The 18,496-nt window shown below is 39.5% G+C and overlaps 1 protein-coding gene across 1 annotated transcript in view; it reads right to left on the reverse strand.

Annotated features, from left to right (window-relative positions):
- The window catches only part of ext2 (exostosin glycosyltransferase 2), a 163,485-nt gene that overhangs the window by 104,016 nt on the left and 40,973 nt on the right, over positions 1-18,496 (reverse strand). The window contains exons 4-6 of the mRNA XM_059975984.1: positions 13,622-13,738; positions 12,151-12,346; positions 78-217 (exon numbers count right to left, since the gene is read on the reverse strand). Of these exons, the coding sequence (XP_059831967.1) occupies positions 78-217; positions 12,151-12,346; positions 13,622-13,738 (453 nt within the window). The remainder of the gene's footprint in view (positions 1-77; positions 218-12,150; positions 12,347-13,621; positions 13,739-18,496) is intronic.

The raw sequence follows: 18,496 nt of genomic DNA on the forward strand, positions 1-18,496 counted from the left end.
TTAACTTGGCTAAATAATCTCAAAGCCTGTATATCCTCCTCAAACTGATTCTTCTTCATATTTGTGTTTTTGCTTACCTTTTCCAGTCCAGCACTTCTGAAAATGGGAGGATGTAAGAATCTCCAACAATTACTGGAATGCAACCTGCTTGAAGGACATCACTTAGGATTGCTTGCCCAAGACGAGCTCCACGCAGCACAATACAAAACGTGGCTTCCTGTCAAAGAAATAGAACATCACCCTGGCAATCTTAAAGGGACATACGTCATATCTCTAAATGTCCTAAAATGGATTAATGCCTTTTCCTTTCTACTTTTATCTTCAATCAAAGAGTGAGACCTATTGTGAGTGAAAATATCAACAGCAAAACTAAGGATATATCTAACTGAGCAACATTAACAATTTGTATAGAAACATAGAAAACCTACAGCTCAATACAGGCACTTTGGCCCACAAAAGCTATGCCGAACATGTCCTTATCTATACACAGTGTTAGACTATGACAACAAGATAATTGTTTACAGCAGTCATCTAAACTTCAAGATGGAATGCATTCTAAAAGTGCAAATACAAATATTTTTGATTATTCATTTGATAAAGGAATATTAGCAAACTGCATCATGAACCTATTATGAAGACATGACTGGTAGAAAATATACTTTTAATAAAAAAACTTCTAAAAATGAATATGATTAGTGAATGAGTATCATCCAGTAGATATGATCAGCTTGGTTTTATAGAAAGATGTGGTATCCTCATCAGATCAATGAAATCCTTGTAGAATAGAAGAGGACCAACTACAATGAACAAAATAAAGCTTGTGAAAAATGGCTATAGATTTACTTAAAGGTGCATTAATAGTGATTAATATAGCATTATAACTGTGTAAGACAATCTAGACTTTTGCCGTCAAATGCTTTCATACTTTTTTTTAATGTTTATACTAACCTTTGAGGCAAAACACTCAATGAAAAGTCAGTCAATGAAAAGCAGGTCTAGGAAATTCCAGTTCACAACCATGTAACAAACACTATTCCAATAATAAATCTTCTCAGATCTGTAGATGTCTTATTATTTTCATAACACAGCAAAGTATAAAAGTATAATTCCAGAGAATTCTATATGTCACAGTTATCATTAAGCACCAGTTGATCAGTGACATTATGTACCTATGCATTTTTAAATATTTTGGTCAAAATTGGTTAAAGTACATATCTTAAGAACAAGCAAATTAACACGCAATTGTAAACACTTACTACAGAAGATTTAGATGACAACCACATTCTTAGATCAGCTTTTTCTGATATAAAGCTGGAGGCAGCAATTGGAATCATTTAATTCTTCAATAAACACAAGCATCTGGAGCATGCCAATCTGTTCCTCAGACCTGCTGTGTAACTCAATAACAATCAATCCAATCATAGCCTCACACGCCTTTCCTACACTCTTCATACCTTTTGACCCCTTTGCACGTAGTTCAAATGCTTTTCAGTCTGCTTTGAGCATAATCAATAATTCCATGTCCAGAAATCCCTGGGGTTGAGCATTCCAAAGATTCAAAACCTCTGAGAAAAGAGACCTTCCTCATCTCCATTTTAAATGGGTGCTCCGATTCTGAAACTATCAACCTACTGCTGGATAATTCCACAATGGGAAACTCCTCTCAGCAATAACAAATTTGAACCCTTTGCCAGTGTATAGCCAGTGATTTCAAAGCTGTTTGCAATGGCACGGACAGTGAAAGAAATCCAATTTGAGCTACAGGTCTGATGCTAGCAGAGACTAGCAGCAGAAAGTGACATGCCGGTGAACGCAGATGCACCACAGCACGGATCTGAGCAGGGAATACGAAAGGGGAACATACTGATTTGAACCACAGCTTCTAAAAAGTAAACAGAGATTCTTAAACATGTGAGGTTAAAACAGGACAATACAATAAATATAAACTGGAACAGGTCCATTGGTTGCAAAGAATGAAAAAAGGAGATGGCAAAGAAGGCAACAGAATTATATTCAAATAGTACTAATTGTAAGGTCAAATGTTTGAAACACTGATTGGTCATTCTATGCAGATTATCCATAAATGTATGCAAGAGTCCTTGAATCCCATTTGAAAAGTTTGGCCTACAAAAAGCAGAGTAACAATTTACAACACACACACAAAATGCTGGTAGAACACAGGCGGCCAGGCAGCTGCTATAGGAGAAGCACTGTCTACGTTTTGGGCCAAAACTCTTCTTCAGGACTAACCGAAAGGAACCTGCCTTTCACCTATCACCTCCCCCTGGTGCCCCTCCTCCTTCCCTTTCTCCTATGGTCCATTCTTCTCTCCTATCAGATTCCATCATCTCCAGCCCTTTACCTTTCCCACCCACCTAGTTTCGCCCATCACTTTCTAGTTATCTTTCTTCCCATTCCCTACCTTTTTATTCTGGCATCCTCCCTCTTCCTTTCCAGTCCTGAAGAAGTGTCTCAGCCCGAAATGTCGACTGCTTGTTCATTTCCATGGATGCTGCCTGACCAGCTGAGTCACCACAGCATTTTGTGTATGTTACTTTGGATTTCCAGCATCTGCAGAATTTCCATCGAGACTGCAAATAGCCAGTCTCAAAGTGAAATAATACTATTTATATTCACATGAAGTCATACTTTATTTCAGATTAATGTAGAATGGGGGAAGGGGAAGTCAATTAAAGAATGTAGACAGCAATTTTGGAGATTGTCTTAGCATTGTGCTGTCCTTAAAGGCACAGTGTTATTCACTTTGAGACTGACCACTGCAGTCTCAGGAACTTAATGGCAGATGAAGTCACTAGTTCAAATTAAGGACAGCAAATACTGATGCCAATTTGGCATGAAAGGTCTCATGGCAGCAAGGTTTTCTAAGTAGCATCATAAATCTGGAGACTGAAGGGTGTATTTTCTGTCCAACATATCCCCACCCCCACACACCTAATGAGGAAGACTGAAATGATGGTTTGCGTTTTCATTTTGATTTAAGGCTGCTTTGAATACCATGTGTAGGAGTACCTTTGGGATTGAATATATGCCAAAATTCTCCTTATCTGGACACCAAACAGAAAATCTTTCCCATCTGTTGTTATAAGCTTTTTTAAACAATAGATTCTTGAAAAGTTTACAACAGATTCACTTGCAGCAGTGACCACCTTTTCAAGACAGCAAAACTCTTACATCTTCCTTACTCTTTTACGTAAATAAAATAATTTAGTTGACAAAGTTTCCATACTTTTTAATAATAACAACAACAACAACAAATACACCCTCATTTAATATTCCACTTCTGGAATGTACATTGCACTATATTCTACCTTCCTTCAAAGGATTGTTTTCTCATTAAGTTCTAACGTGTCTATTCCCTTTCCTGCTCCCCAATACTGATAAGGTCAGAGCATGAAAAATATCTTACTATAAACTTAGTTAGATGGATACAACTGCTTGCATGATTTTATTTAGCGTTGAAAATAACTTCTGAATATTATCATTAACATTTCATGCTCTCTTCATGCCAGTCCTCAGCATTAAATTACATTGACACTAAGTTAATACTTTTCATAAAATTGATTGGCATAATTCAAAACTAAACTCTTATTGGAATGTGTTGCTCTATATAAAAATATTCTTCAATCTGAAGCAATTTTTAATGCATTTACCATTGGATGTTGCAGCAGCTTGGCTGACTCAGTTGATACCTTTGAAAGACTGGATAACGTCTCTTTCAAAGGTGTGAGAACATAATGTAGAAAGATTCTTTCATTCAGTACTGTAGAAAATATTAGGCTTCAAGCACATCTGCCACTTGGCTAACTCCAGTTCATACTAATCACCTGTCATTCAAAGCACAGAAAAGAGAATCTTCCTGGTACCTTTAACATGATTTTTCTTTCATTGATAATGGAATTTCAAAACAATATTGCATTGTAAAACACTTCATTATTTGGAAAATAAACAGATCTTTGAGATTTCTACAAATTATAATATCCAATAATATGTACACAACACTGGAAGAACTCAGCAGGTCCATGAGAAATGAGTAGCCAGTTTCGGGCCGAGACCCTTCATCAGGAATGGGGGGGAAAGAGAGGGCCGAAGCCCAGTAATAGAGATAGGGGAAGGGGTAGGGCCTAGAGGCGCCAGGTGGAAAACCAATCAGAGGAAAGATAAAGGGGGGAGGGGAAGGGGATAAGCATGAAAGAACTGTAGAGATAAAGAAGCAGAAAGTTGAAAGGGGAGAGAGGCAGAGAGGGACCTGGGATAGGGAGGGAATTACTGGAAATTGGAGAACTCAATGTTCATACCACCAGGCTGGAGGCTACCCAGTCGGTAGATGAGGTGTTGCTCCTCCAACCTGAGTTTGGCCTCATCGTGGCAGTAGAGGAAGCGATGTATGGACATATCTAGATGGGAATGAGAGGCAGAGTTGAAGTGAATTGAGTTGAAGCTTCGGCCCTCTCTTCCCCTCCATTCCTGATGAAGGGTATTGGCCTGAAATGTTGCCTACTCCTTTCTCACGGATGCTGCCTGACCTGCTGAGTTCTTCCAGCGTTGTGTACGTATTCTTTGATCCACAGCATCTGCAGTTGTGTTTTTGTGTTATAATATTCAATAAAATCCTTCTTATTTATATACTGATGGATGAAGTCATTATAATCAGATTTTTTCAATCTTAGAGGATAATAAGATGTTATTTAAATTTTTTCACTAACCTTAATGTTTTTTGTTTCCTGATTCAAAAATACTGACTTCTTAAGCACTAAGACAATAACTCATCATAATGTGAATACTAATCAGTGTACAAATTTGTGATAAATGCAGAAAATGTTAGAAAATCAAAAATACTAAAAAAATACACACTTTCATGGATTGTCAAAGAATGATGCTTGAGCATAGAAATGCCATTTTCAAGGACAAACTGACTTAAACTTCAATAATAAATTAGGAGAAACATTTTCCAGCAAGTAAATTCCGAGGCAATCATCCCACAACATCTCATTTTAGTATATGTTTCAAAGCATTATAGTAGATTATATTGGAAAGAACTTGCTGAGTTACAGGAAAATATGGCAAGTGACCAAAGTTTAGTCAGAGAGATTTTAAGGATTATCTTGGATGAGGAAGGAGAAGAGGCACCCAAGAGTTTTGAGGGAACTCCAGAGATTTGCTTTTCTACTTACAGTTGAGAGCTAGACATTGCAAAAAAAAAAGCCTTTTGTTCTGTTCATCCTTGATTGCCCTTAAGATGTCAGGATGTGCTGTCTTGAATTGCTGCAGTATGTGATCTAAATGAGCTGCTAGATGAAGAGTTCAGGGTTTTGACCTGGTACAGATGAAGCAAAGGTATGGAGCCAGCATGATTTGGGAGTTAAAGCAGAAATGGTAGCAATGCTGGCCCAACATTCCAACTGCCCTTTAATTTCCAAACAAGAGAGATCACAAATTTGATAGGAATATTGAAAAAGCTTTGATGAGTTGAAGCTGTACATCTTATAGATAGTACACTTAATAGCAAGATGCAAATGCTGGTGGTAGCAACTTACGAGCTGGAGAATGGATGTACAAGATTTATTAAGCAAGTGACAAATACTTCGAGGATTGTGTTCAATTTTCAACAGTAGGACTAATGAGGACAAATTTAACTGCTGCAAGCCCTTTGGGCAGTCTTCATTTAGGGCTCGCCTGCTCAGGTAGTGAAGCAACTTCAGAGCTACACCTGCTGATTGTCATTGGAGTCCCTTGCTGTCTTCAGAACTTCATCCAATAATGTTGAAACTCAATTAGCAGACAGTAATAATGAGCAAACCACCTTGCCGTGATAGTGAATCATGAATAGTAACTTGCTTGTCTAATGTTCAAGTAAAAGGCACAATAGGAGAAGTAGTTAAAAGTCTACAGGAGGATAGTAAATCAGCCAGAAGTATTAACTTAAATAGAATAAATGCAAGATATATAACACAGGATACATTCTAATGTACAAAACAGCAAAACAAAACTACCTGAATTACTTTCACGGCCCTCGAGGAACAACCTAACTCAAACATTTCAGTTGTGCATGCACAAATAGTACAAACATTGAAGAGATGGAACTATTCTGACCATTTGGAATGTTACTTTCATGTCCACTCAAGGCAAGAAAAACAATAAAGAATAAGGAAGGTACTTACAGGGAAGTCATATCAATGAGTACTTTATAATATGGATTTCCAGATGCTCTTAACCTCACATGTAGTAGATGTGTGTTCTTAAGATCAATAAATGCTTCCTCTTTATATTTCCTCTCAGACACTGATTCCCGACACATTTCCTGTGGTGCTGATTCTCTAGCTTCATCAGTTTTCAAATTTCCAAAAACTACAGTATTTGGATATATTTTTGCACGAACTGTTTAGTTTATTGTTCTGCTTAGAACATAGAATAGTACAGCACAGTACAGGCCCTTTGGCCCACGACGTTGTGCCGACCCTTAAACCCTGCCTCCCATATAACCTCTCACCTTAAATTCCTCCATATACCTGTTTAGTAGTCTCTTAAATTTCACTAGTGTATCTGCCTCTACCACTGACTCAGGCAGTGCATTCCACGCACCAACCACTCTGAGTAAAAAACCTTCCTCTAATATCCCCCTTGAACTTCCTACCCCTTACCGTAAAGCCATGTCCTCTTGTATTGAGCAGTATTGCCCTGGGGAAGAGTTGCAGGCTGTCCACTCTGTCTATCCCTCTTAATATCTTGTATACCTCTCATGTCTCATCCTTCTTCTCTCCAAACAGTAAAGCCCTAGCTCTCTTAATCTCTGATCATAATGCATACTCTCTGAACCAGGCAGCATCCTGGTGTTACGAATGTGGAGCAACTCTGAGGGGCCGAAGGGTACAAAGTCGCCCCCCCCCCCCCCACTCCTTTTTGAGAATCGCAAGATCGCTATTATTTCGGGTCTGAGACCCAGGAAGTGAGAGAGATACACATCATGTCAATAATGAGAGAGTGAGACGCAGGATCACAGCAAAGGCAGTTGCCATAGACAACGCAGAATACACAAGGTAGGGAGAATGCCTCCTAACAAAAGTAGAACGGAACCACTGAGTACTGCTATTGTCTCTTGGAGAAGGAATTGTGTATTGAGTACTGTACTATTCATTGAAACCCCTCAGGGGACAACCAGAGTGGTCTGGTTGAGGGATTGCATCATCCCAACCTGATTGACATCTGAGACCCCGTGAGTGAGGATAAAAGGAGGGTCTGGGGAAACACCCCTCAGACGCATCAGTAGAAACGCTAGAGATCCAGGGACAGCGTTTTATAGCAAAAGCCGGTGGGAGCTCGTGTGCGTCCTCCCTTGCCTGGGTGGCGGGCTCATCACGGAAGAACAGCTTAGCTGAAGGAGAGGTCACACTTGAACGGCCACACCAATGAGACACCAACGGATCGAAATCATAAAGGAAGGTTGGAAAAACCCGTAGCGGTAACTGTTCCCATTCTCCTAATCTCTCTCTCTCTCTCCAACAACTGCAGCACAGCGGCAGCCTGTGTGAACTGCAGCGAACTTTATATTTCCATCGAACAATTCATTATCCCCTAGACAACCACAGAGCTTATTTCTTATTGATTATTATTATACCCACACTTTTAGGTTTAGTATTGACGACGTATATTATCTGTATATTTGCATTTATATGATTTTTGTGTATTTTTACTAATAAATACTGTTAAAAATAGGGTCATCAGACTTCAATGGACGTCTCTATCTTTGCTGGTAAGTGTCCCAGTTATGGGGTTCGTAACACTGGTAAATCTCCTCTGTACCCTTTCCAATGCTTCCACACCCTTCCTTTACTGAGGCAAACAGAACTGGACACTGTACTCCAAGTGTGGCCTAACCAGTTTTATAGAGCTGCATCATTACCTCGCGACTCTTAAACTCTATCCCTCGACTTTTGAAAGCTAACACCTCATAAGCTTTCTTTACCACCCTATCTACCTGTGAGGCAACTTCCAGGGATCTGCAGACATGTACCTCCAGATCCCCCTGCTCCTCCACACTACCAAGTATCCTGCCATTTACTTTGTACTCTGCCTTGGAGTTTGCCCTTCCAAAGTGTTATCACCTCACACTTCCCCAGGTTGAACTCCATCTGCCACTTCTCAGCCCACTTCTGCATCCTATCAATGTCTCCCTGAAACCTTCGACAATCCTCTACACTATCTAAACCACCACCCTTTGTGTCGTCTGCAAACTTGCCAACCCACCCTTCTACCCCCACATCCAGGTCGTTAATAAAAATCACAAAAAGTAGAGGTCCCAGAACAGATCCTTGTGGGACACCACTAGTCACAACCCTCCAATCTGAATGTACTCCCTCCACCACAACCCTCTGCTTTCTGCAGGCAAGCCAATTCTGAATCCACCTGGCCAAACTTCCCTGGATCTCATGCTTTCTGACTTTCTGAATAAGCCGACCATGTGAAACCTTGTCAAATCTATGTCGATCTCATAGCTACTGTATGTTTCAGTACCGTATCTTGCTATTAACTTAGTCAATTCTAGTTTCTCTCTGCATCCAAAAGTCTTGATTTTATGAGAATCAATTTTCCAAATAGCTTATGATTCCTGCTGTAAATTAGGGCAGGATAGAAAGCATAAATTTGGTTGTGTTTTTTTTTCAGCAAAGGCTGATTTACTATGCATAAACTGCAGCTTCTGTTTTGTCCTTTTCCAGCCACAAGACAGGGCACTTTTTCCAGTGTGCCAGATCCAAAAAGCTAGAACATACATCAATTAAAATTAAATAATTTTCTATCTATCATCTTTTCATTTTCCAAAGGGGTAAAAAAACTGAAAATATCTTGCCTCCTTAAATGCTAATGTAGGAAACTGCAGGTATAGTTTCAAAATATTGTTGAGTGGCCATAGTTTGAGTGAGACAGGGTTACAGTGGTATCGAGGCTTTGGTGAAGAGAGGTGAAGGCTCTGATGAGGCTCCTGTCAGGTTACCCTTTCTTTTATTATTAGTGCCTAGTTAGATTAGAAAGAATGAATTCTATGTCTGTGATGTACTCCTTATAAAAGACATGGGAAATCTGGGAGACCTCCTATCTCCCTGACTTCTATGTCTGAGAGAAGTGCATCTGGATGCAGCTTCTTATAGACAATGTTAGGGAGTTGGATGACCTTCAGGAGAATGAGGTGGTGACAGATAGGTGTGATTACCTCCCTGTAGCCCCTAAATTGTAGGAGGCAGGTAGCTAGATGATTGTCAGGAGAGGGAACGGCAACAGGCAGACAGATCCCTATGGCCATTCACCTCAACAACAAATATAACACTTTGGATCCTGTTGGGGGGGGGGGAGGGGGGAACCTACCGGGGAAAACTGCAATGACCAGGTCTCTGGTACAAAGTCTGACTCCAGGGCTCAGAAGGGAAGGGGAAGAAGACGACAGCAGTGATGACAAGGGATTCAATAGTTAGAGGAACAGACAGGAGATTCTATGGATGTGAAAGAGACTCTGCAGATGTTATGTTTCTTCCCACATACCAGGGTAAGGGAAGTCTCTGATCAGGTCTACAGCTTCTTAAGGATGAGCAGCCAGAAAGCAAAGTATATATTGATAACAACACCATAGTTAGAACAAGGAATGAGGTCCTTAAGAAGGAATATAAGGAACTAGGTAGGAAGGTGAAAAGTGGGACCACAAAAGGTAGTAAATCTGTGGATTGCTACCTGTGCCATCCACCAATGAGGGTAAGAATAGGGATGATATGGCAGTTGAATGTGTGGCTGAAGAATTAGTGCAGAGGTCAGAGTTTAAAATTTGTGGATTAGTGTGAACTCTTCTGGGGAAGCTATTACCTGTACAAAAGGGACCAGCTACATGTGAACTCAAAGGGGCCAATCACCTTGTGAGAAGGTTTGCTAGAGTTGTTAGGGAGGGCTTAACCTAGTTTGGTAGGGGATGGGAACCAGAGTGATAGGTCAGAGGATAGGACAGTTGGTATAGAATTAGATGCAGCGTGTTGTGAGGCTGTGAAGGAGTTTAGGTAGCAGATAGGGCATACATGCAGTCAGCGGGATGAGTTGAAGTATGTCCATTTTAATACAAGTAGTATCAGGAACAAGGACGATGAACTTAAAAGCATGCATCAGTACATGGAGCAACAACATTGTGACTACTAAAGAAGCCTGGTTGTCATAGGGGCGGGAATAGCTGCTTCAAAAAGGGTCAGGGAGGAACGTAATACAGGATGGGGAGTGGCTTTGCTAATCAGGGACAGTATTGTAGTTTCAGAAAGGGAGGATGTCATGGAGAGATCATCTACTGAGTCAGTATGGATAAAAGTCAGAAACTGAAAGGAAGCAATCACTCAATGGGGAGTATTCTATAGACAACAACAACAGAGACAGAGGATCAGATTGGAAGGCAGATTTTGGAAAGGTTACAAATAATAGGGTTGTTATGTATCACTGCAACTTCCCTAATATTGATTGGCACCTCCTTAACTCAAAAGGTGCCGATGAAATGAAGTCTGTTACATGTGTGAGGATAAATTCCTAATAAGTATGTAGACTAGAGGAGAGGTCACACTGGATCTAGTACCAGGCAATGAACTTGGTCAGGTTCATTCATCCATGATCTCTCAGTGGGTGAGCACTCTGGAGATCCCCTGACCTTTACCACAAACTTGGACAAGGATAGGAGCAGATGGTATAGCAAAATATTTAATTTGAAAAGTACAAATTATGATGCTACTAGGCTGGAATTTAAAAGTATAATTTGGGAATAGATGTAAAATGCCTTATTGATAAATCTGATTGCTTCTTTAACAACCTACTAAACTTAGGAGAATGATGCTTTTCCCAAGAATTTTGACATCAGTCTGATATCAAGATAGAAGTTCAAAAAACGTCAAGCGTAAATAGGTTAGATAGCCAAAGTTTTTCCCCAACCCCTCCCTCCCCCGGATGAAAATATCAAACACTAGGTGGCATAGCTCTGAAGTGAGAGACAAAAAATTTTAAGTTTTTTTAGAACTATATGGAGTGGTGGGTGCCTTAAACATGCTGCTGGGGAAGAAGTGGAAGCAGATAATGGAGAGATATGGATAGTGTTCAGGCAGATGGGTTTAGTATGGGTTGGCTTCTTGGTCACATCATTGGCCAAAAGGCAACAGGTATTCACAACACAGAGACACGAGACTGCAATTGTGCATCTTCAAGATTTGGAAAGTAATGAAGATGAGATGTATTCCATTCTAAATATTTCATAATGTCAGTTTTTTTGTAATTAGAACTTTCATCTGGACAAAAGCTGTAAAGCAGATGTGGAATGGTACTGCACTATAGCAAGGTCAGCCCACAAGTTGCACTCAAATTTCTAAAGTGTGCCTTGAACTCAAAACTTTAGTATTTGAAAGTCAGTGAACCATGGCTGGGCAACTGAGGAACTACCACCCATTGAACAATTCTTTGCCTTGAAGTAGAATTATATGCTAATGGATACTGATGGCGCAATCTTGTTTTTATGTCCCCTTTTATTGTCATCTCGGTCTTTTATTCACAAACCAGATTCTAAGCTTTATTCCTCATGCATGTTGCAATTTAAACATTTTCATGTTTCTTGTCTGAGGTCATCTTCCCCCACTTTCCACCTTCAACTGCTTTGCTACTTTGCTGGATTAGTTCATCTCTTTCAATTGTGATATGTAACTTTCTGCCCATACAAATCCTAGCAATGCTCGCTTGAAGCAAATTAAGAGGTTAACCAAATGGTTTCGATATGGCTTATATTTGGTGAGGGGGAAAGAGGTAATTCTCCCTGTGTTAAATTCGAGACACTTTATCCACACAAGTACACATTCCCAGGCCAGAGAGACTGAAGTGGTGCCAACATCTGACTGCTAAAAAAAAAGGCAGAACAATCTCCAAATATTGAATGTGGGAAATAATTCAAGTTGGCACAAACATGCATTTCTCCTCTTCCTTTCATGGCCTCTCTGACACAATCCAATATACTTAATAGGTGAGTAGAGATAGAAGTTTTTGTAGCAGTGCCAGTAGAAATCATTGCCAACTTAAAGTTATGAATTATATTTAAAATAATTAGGTTAATAAATGTCCTTAAATGTATAAACACCATACCTGTAATATTTGTGGGTAATTGAAGACCTGATTTTTGTGGCACCGTTTCCGTGTGGAAGAGACACCTTCTGACAAATTTGTACATTTATCAAGGATTAGGAGAGCATCTTTATGTTCTGCCTCTATTGCCTCCAGTTCAGAACGGTATTCTGAATGGATAGCAGTTTGTGCCGACAAGATAAAATACATCCGGTAACTGAAAGACATTTAAAAATAGTCTTATTGTTTACATTCTTTTAATTTACATTGCAGGCATTTATTCTAAAGCCTTAGAGCCTTGTGCAACCTAGTACAAATTTCACTAATGTCAGTTTTATTCCTTTCCATTACATATTTAGTGAATTGTAATACTCTATGTAGATTCACCAGAACTAAATTTACTTTGTGGTGTGTTACGTACCCGTGGGTATCTTGTACTTGTCACGTGACAGTGGTGTTGAAGATATGCTGGACCTAAGGTAGTGGTCTTGTGATGGTGGAGTGACTTTATTTTCCCGCCAGCAGAGATCATGTGACAGTTTTTTAAATTTTTTTTTATTACAGGGTATAAAAGGAGGACCCCTCCCTGTGAGGAGGGGCAGTTCGTGGCTGGATTTTCCATTTTGACTCCATGCCACTGCGTGGTCCAATATTATGACGCCGTTTGGTTGCAAGGTGGAGTTTTATTTCATGCCTAAAGTTTAAAAGGTCATTGCCGGCAGTTTCTTTATAATATTGCCAGTTAAAAATCAGTGGAGAGTGAAGATTGGAGTTTGGAAGCTAAAAGGTCGAGGAAAGTTGACTTCGATGGTGCAACAGGTTCGACCTTGTTTGATCCTCATTCGGAAGGAATTCGTTGGCTGTGCCCATGTTAACCCCTGCAAACAATAGCAGAAAGGGTTGGGTACAGTTTCGTAAAGGCAAGGTCAGTGCCTTTAAGCCGTTTCATTTTCATCTTCGTAAATTCTCGGGGAAAAGTAGTTCGACTGGGAACCACAACAACACGACGTGAAAGAGAATTTAAATCGTCTAAAAAGTCTCTCCTTTAATGAACTGTAAGCATTTTGAACTTTTGCAGTACTACTTTGAAGAACTGTTTTTGCAACATCACTTTAAGAACTGTTTTCGCTTTATTTCTTTAAGAACTGTTTAAGCTGCCACACAACAGCTGATTTCTGGTTACGTTAGCTGTTTGTTTACTTTTGGGGGTTAGTTTTTCAGTGTTTAACAAATGTTTTATTTGTTATAAAAAAAAAACTCTGCCTCACTTATATATTTATTGTTGCTGAATCCGTAACAGGTAGAGAAGTAGTTACCTTCGTAATACTTTAAGAATAACATGATGTGAAAAGAAATTTTAATGGATCAGCAAATAAAAGCATGGCATAGATGCATGAGAAAGCTGCCCATCAAACATGGGGTCATGTATCCAACATTGACAAAATAATTGACTTACAACAGTAAATCCAGTAGCATATTTGTTGATTCTTACCCAGGCATCTTCTCAGGTAGTTTGACATCTGCTGACAACGGACTAAAAACTGGAATACTGACATCATAACCTTGTCGATAGGTCCATGTGGAAAAACCTCCACCAGCAAGAAGCGCCCTTAAAATAGATAAATAAAAATTATGATAATCTCCAAAATATACTATTCTAAAAATGGCTCAAGGACAAACAAGCAAAGGTGCCAAAGTAAATTGGCCAATTTTAGGATCATTTTTGCTTTGTACCCTTACATAAACAAATCTGCAAAAGTACACCGTTAAAACCAGAACTATCATTTACAACAAATGTTAGTTTGTTAAGCAAATAAAATTCACACCAACCAAAAATATATGAGATAACATCTGATACACAATGAAACCCGTTCAAACCATTTGCTGTGCAGTTTTGTAAAATGTTTGTGGCCCGAAGAAAAGAATTTTTTTTTAAAGCATCATCTACCACATCTTTCGCTCTCTTGATTTCTCCCTTTTTCATAGTTTGGCACAATCAAGCTTAAAGAATTACAACTGTATACTACACTTACTGAGAGGGATAAACAATCTAAACTGTTATTCTTCTCCATAGATGCTGCCTGATCTGCTGAATTCCTCCAGCATTTTGTGTTAGTTATTTCAAGACTTCTAGCACCTGCAAAATCTCATTTATGTATAATAGACTTCCATGCTTTTCCACAAGTTCTTCAAAAAGTAACTCCAAAAATGCTATACCAGCTGGCTTAATGGCAGGTTGTACTCGTAAAATTTGTTAAGATATTTCACTGTTGTACTTAAATGCAATATGCTGTTCCTGATCATATATTTATAAACAAAAATAATGCTTTTTAAGGCACATAGATCAGAAGCTTCTGCATTGAATATATCCCTTATAATCAATACTGTTTAAATTATCGAAGTTTTATATATATATATATCAAACTCTACTTTGCAACAAAGACTTGAATCAGCTATGCCTGGGATTTGCTATATTGCAGTCAGAAAACAAGGCAACCACGATACCTCATAATTTTGTTGCAGCAAGTGATATCAAATCCAAAACAGAAAGGGCATAAGAATTACATATAGAGAAGGCAAAAGATTAAATATAGATCTTGCACTGAAAATGAAAGACTGCTAATGCTTGGACAAAAATAAAAGCTGAACAAACATAATTCAAGTCCCAGCAGAACAACAGGCTAAAAGACCTAATGCCATAAAAGTTTACTGATTCTGTACTTAAGTTAAATGTATTCTTCTGGTACATTGGAACAAATTAAATCATTTCGAGAATACAGTACATTTCAGATACATAAAGCTATGCAGCCTTGGGCACAAATATGTAGCTAGGGTGACTAAACCTTTTGCACAGTACTGTAATTTTATATATTGTATTGCACTGTAATGCTGCTGCAAAAAAAAAAGATTCCATGACACATGTGAGAGATGACAAACCTGATCCTTGTCCTCACCTACCACCCCACCAACCTCCGGATCCAACATATTATCCTCCGCAACTTCCGCCACCTTCAAGCACATCTTTCCCTCCCTACCCATCTCAGCTTTTCACAGGGATCGTTCCCTCTGCGACTACCTGGTCCACACGTCCCTCCTCACAGTACTCCCACCTGGCACTTATCCCTGCAAGCGCAAATGCTACACCTGTCCCCACACCTCCCCCCTTACCACCATTCCGGGCCCCAGACAGTCTTTCCAGGTGAGGCAACACTTCACCTGCGAGTCTGCTGGAGTCGTCTATTGCATCCGGTGCAGCCTCCTCTACATCGACGAGACCCAACACAGATTGGGGGACCACTTCGTCGAGCACCTCCGCTCCGTCCGTCACAATAGACAGGACCTCCCGGTTGCCACCCATTCAACTCTGCCTCTCATTCCCATCTAGATAATATCCATACATGGCCTCCTCTACTGCCATGATGAGGCCAAACTCAGGTTGGAGGAGCACCACCTCATCTACCGTCTGGGTAGCCTCCAGCCTGGTGGTATGAACACTGAATTCTCCAATTTCCGGTAATTCCCTCTCCCTCCCCCATCCCTCTCTGCCTCTCTCCCCTTTTAACTTTCTGCTTCTTTATCTCTACAGTTCTTTCATGCTCATCCCCTCCCCCCCCTTTATCCTTCCTCCAATTGGTTTTCCACCTGGCGCCTCTAGGCCCTACCCCCTCCCCTGTCTCTATTACTGGGCTTCGGCCCTCTCTTCCTTCCCATTCCTGATGAAGGGCCTCGGCCTGAAACGTTGGCTACTCTTTTCTTACAGATGCTGCCCAACCTGCTGAGTTCTTCCAGCGTTGTGTATGTATTCCTTGATCCACAGCATCTGCAGTTGTATTTTTGTGTTTTAAACCTGATCCTGATATGGGTCTCTGTTTTGGACTGAGAGTGGGAAGGGGGCAGGGAGAGGGGAATCAAGGTTAGCAAAAGGGGAAGGGAGAGGGGAGAGAACAGGAAGCACGAGCGACACATTCTGTCCTGATCAATAAACCATTTTATTTGGAATAAAATCCCTCCTCTGTCCTGCCACCTATCCTACAGCCCTCACACAGAGTTCCACACTTGCCATTCCCAACATCCTTTGCTCCCACCTAATTTATAAACTTGCTCTCCACTCCATATTAATAAACCCAATACTATACAAAAGTCTTAGGCAACCGAGCAATATATATGTGCCTAAGGTACTGTACCTTGAAAACAAGGGCACCTAGTAGTGTTAGTGATAAACTGCGCCATCTTCTTCATGGTAGATGGCTTCTAAACATCTACATCAAATATCTTACTTAGTTCATACAAATTTCACCCTAATGCTCTGGGAATTTAATTGACTCAATACTTTGAGAGAAAGACTAAAATATTACCTCGTTCCCATCAAAATATAATATCCCAAATTTTAGCTGATCATGCATAATTCCTTGGCAAAAGACAACAACTCTGAGTGTCAGCAGATTTTTAAACAGCTACCATGCAGGAAATACATGCTGGTTTGATCATTTCTACAAACTAATAGGAATCAACATAAGAACAAAGAAACAAAAAGGAACACCAGAAGGCTACTTGACCGCCTCAATCCTGCTCAGCCACTAACTACGCCTCACTTCTTCCTAATTTCTTCTTTGCCAGGTCCCTGTGGCCTCAGTTCCCTAATCTTTCTAAAACTGATTTACCATCAGATTTCTGAACGGACAATGAACCCACGTATACCACCTCACTACTCTTTTATTTTTTGCACTACTTAATTGTATACAGGTGTCCCCATCCCGCTTTACAAATGTCCGCTTTATGCCACTTCACTTTTACTAAAGACCTACATTAGTAACCTGTTTTTGCATTACAAAGAGGATTTTCGCTTTTATGAAAATTTTTCCCAGATAAATTAATGGTTCTTCGCTTTACGCCATTTAGGCTTAAGAAAGGTTTCATAGGAACACTCTACCTTTGTTTGGGGGGGGGGGGGGAGAAGAGAGAGACACCTGTATATTCTTATTGTCATTTGTAGTTTAATTACGTATTGAAATGTACTGCTACCACAAAACAACAAATTTCATGACATGGCAGTGATATTAAACCTGATTCAGATCTTTTTTTAAAAAAAAACAAGAATCTCAACTCCCCCACCCCCCAGAGTGTAAAGTTCTGGAAATTAATCACTCTCTCAAAAAAAAAGCAAATCATTTTACATCAATATAATTAAGGGCCTTAGATAATCAGCACTCAATGGGTTAATTTCATTCTAGATTTTTATTTGAAGCAAATGCAGCTATTATCCAAAATATGATATGTTTATATCTAAATCATAATATAGTTAATCTGGCATGATGCAGGGAAGGAAGTATCTTGCTCCACAAACAACAGAATTCATGAGCTGGTGACAAAAGCAAGAATAGCAGCACTGCAGACAGAATACATTTTCTTTTCCTCCCAGCACCTTGTCTCAAGGGTATTGACTCATGAGGGAAGAATGAAAGCTGGAAACGTCTTGGTACATCGTCTGATTTGTGGCTTTTCCAATGTTTATGCTTAATTGCGGTTTTAATTCTGCACTAATCTTATGATATAATATTGTGCAGCCTTTACTAATGCAAAGCTGTGATTGGCTGCAGCAAGTTTTCTTTAAATCTCTGAGCTTCTAAAGCATTTTTGAGCCAATTTGTTTTCCTTGTAAGAGAATCCAACTACTCTATTACTCAGCAGACGAGAAATTGAATTAAATTGCAAGTGCCATTGCTTGACTTTTCACCCATTTAATAGGTATTGTGGTTATTACACACTAAAGTTATTCCTTTTATGTCCATCTGAAGATGCACACATATTTAAGAAAGAAAATTATTAGCAGATGCGTGCAGTACAAAATGTCTTACAGACTCGTTTTGTGGTGTATCCATGCACATTGAAAATTACCATGACTTCTAGGAACTATATGGTATACATTTACTCTATAGCAATCCTTTTGTCTCCAAGACCATTGATTTCAGAGATAATCATAAAAAAAATCTGAACTTGAGGAATAGTCATATTGACACTGAAAAACTTATGATTAACATGCTGATCCAGTTTACAACAACCAAATAAGAATGCACTTAATTGAACGTCATGACATTGGAAGATTATAAATGAAAGAACATAGTATGTTTCAGAACCTCTATAGCAGGTCAACATAATCAGGTCAATTATTCCACAACCAAAACTAACAAGAGCACAATCATATGATCACCTTTTCTTGATCCTGTCATCTTCAATTACCTGAAGAGCAAATATATGCATGACAGGAAAAGGTCTGCAGAGCTTATGGCCAAAATAGTACTGGATTGCCAGACATCAAAACTTGTATTTCAATATGGTGCAGTGCTGACATGGTGAAATATTAAAAAAG

Source organism: Hypanus sabinus, chromosome 7, assembly GCF_030144855.1.
Source record: "Hypanus sabinus isolate sHypSab1 chromosome 7, sHypSab1.hap1, whole genome shotgun sequence".
NCBI lineage: Eukaryota > Metazoa > Chordata > Chondrichthyes > Myliobatiformes > Dasyatidae > Hypanus > Hypanus sabinus.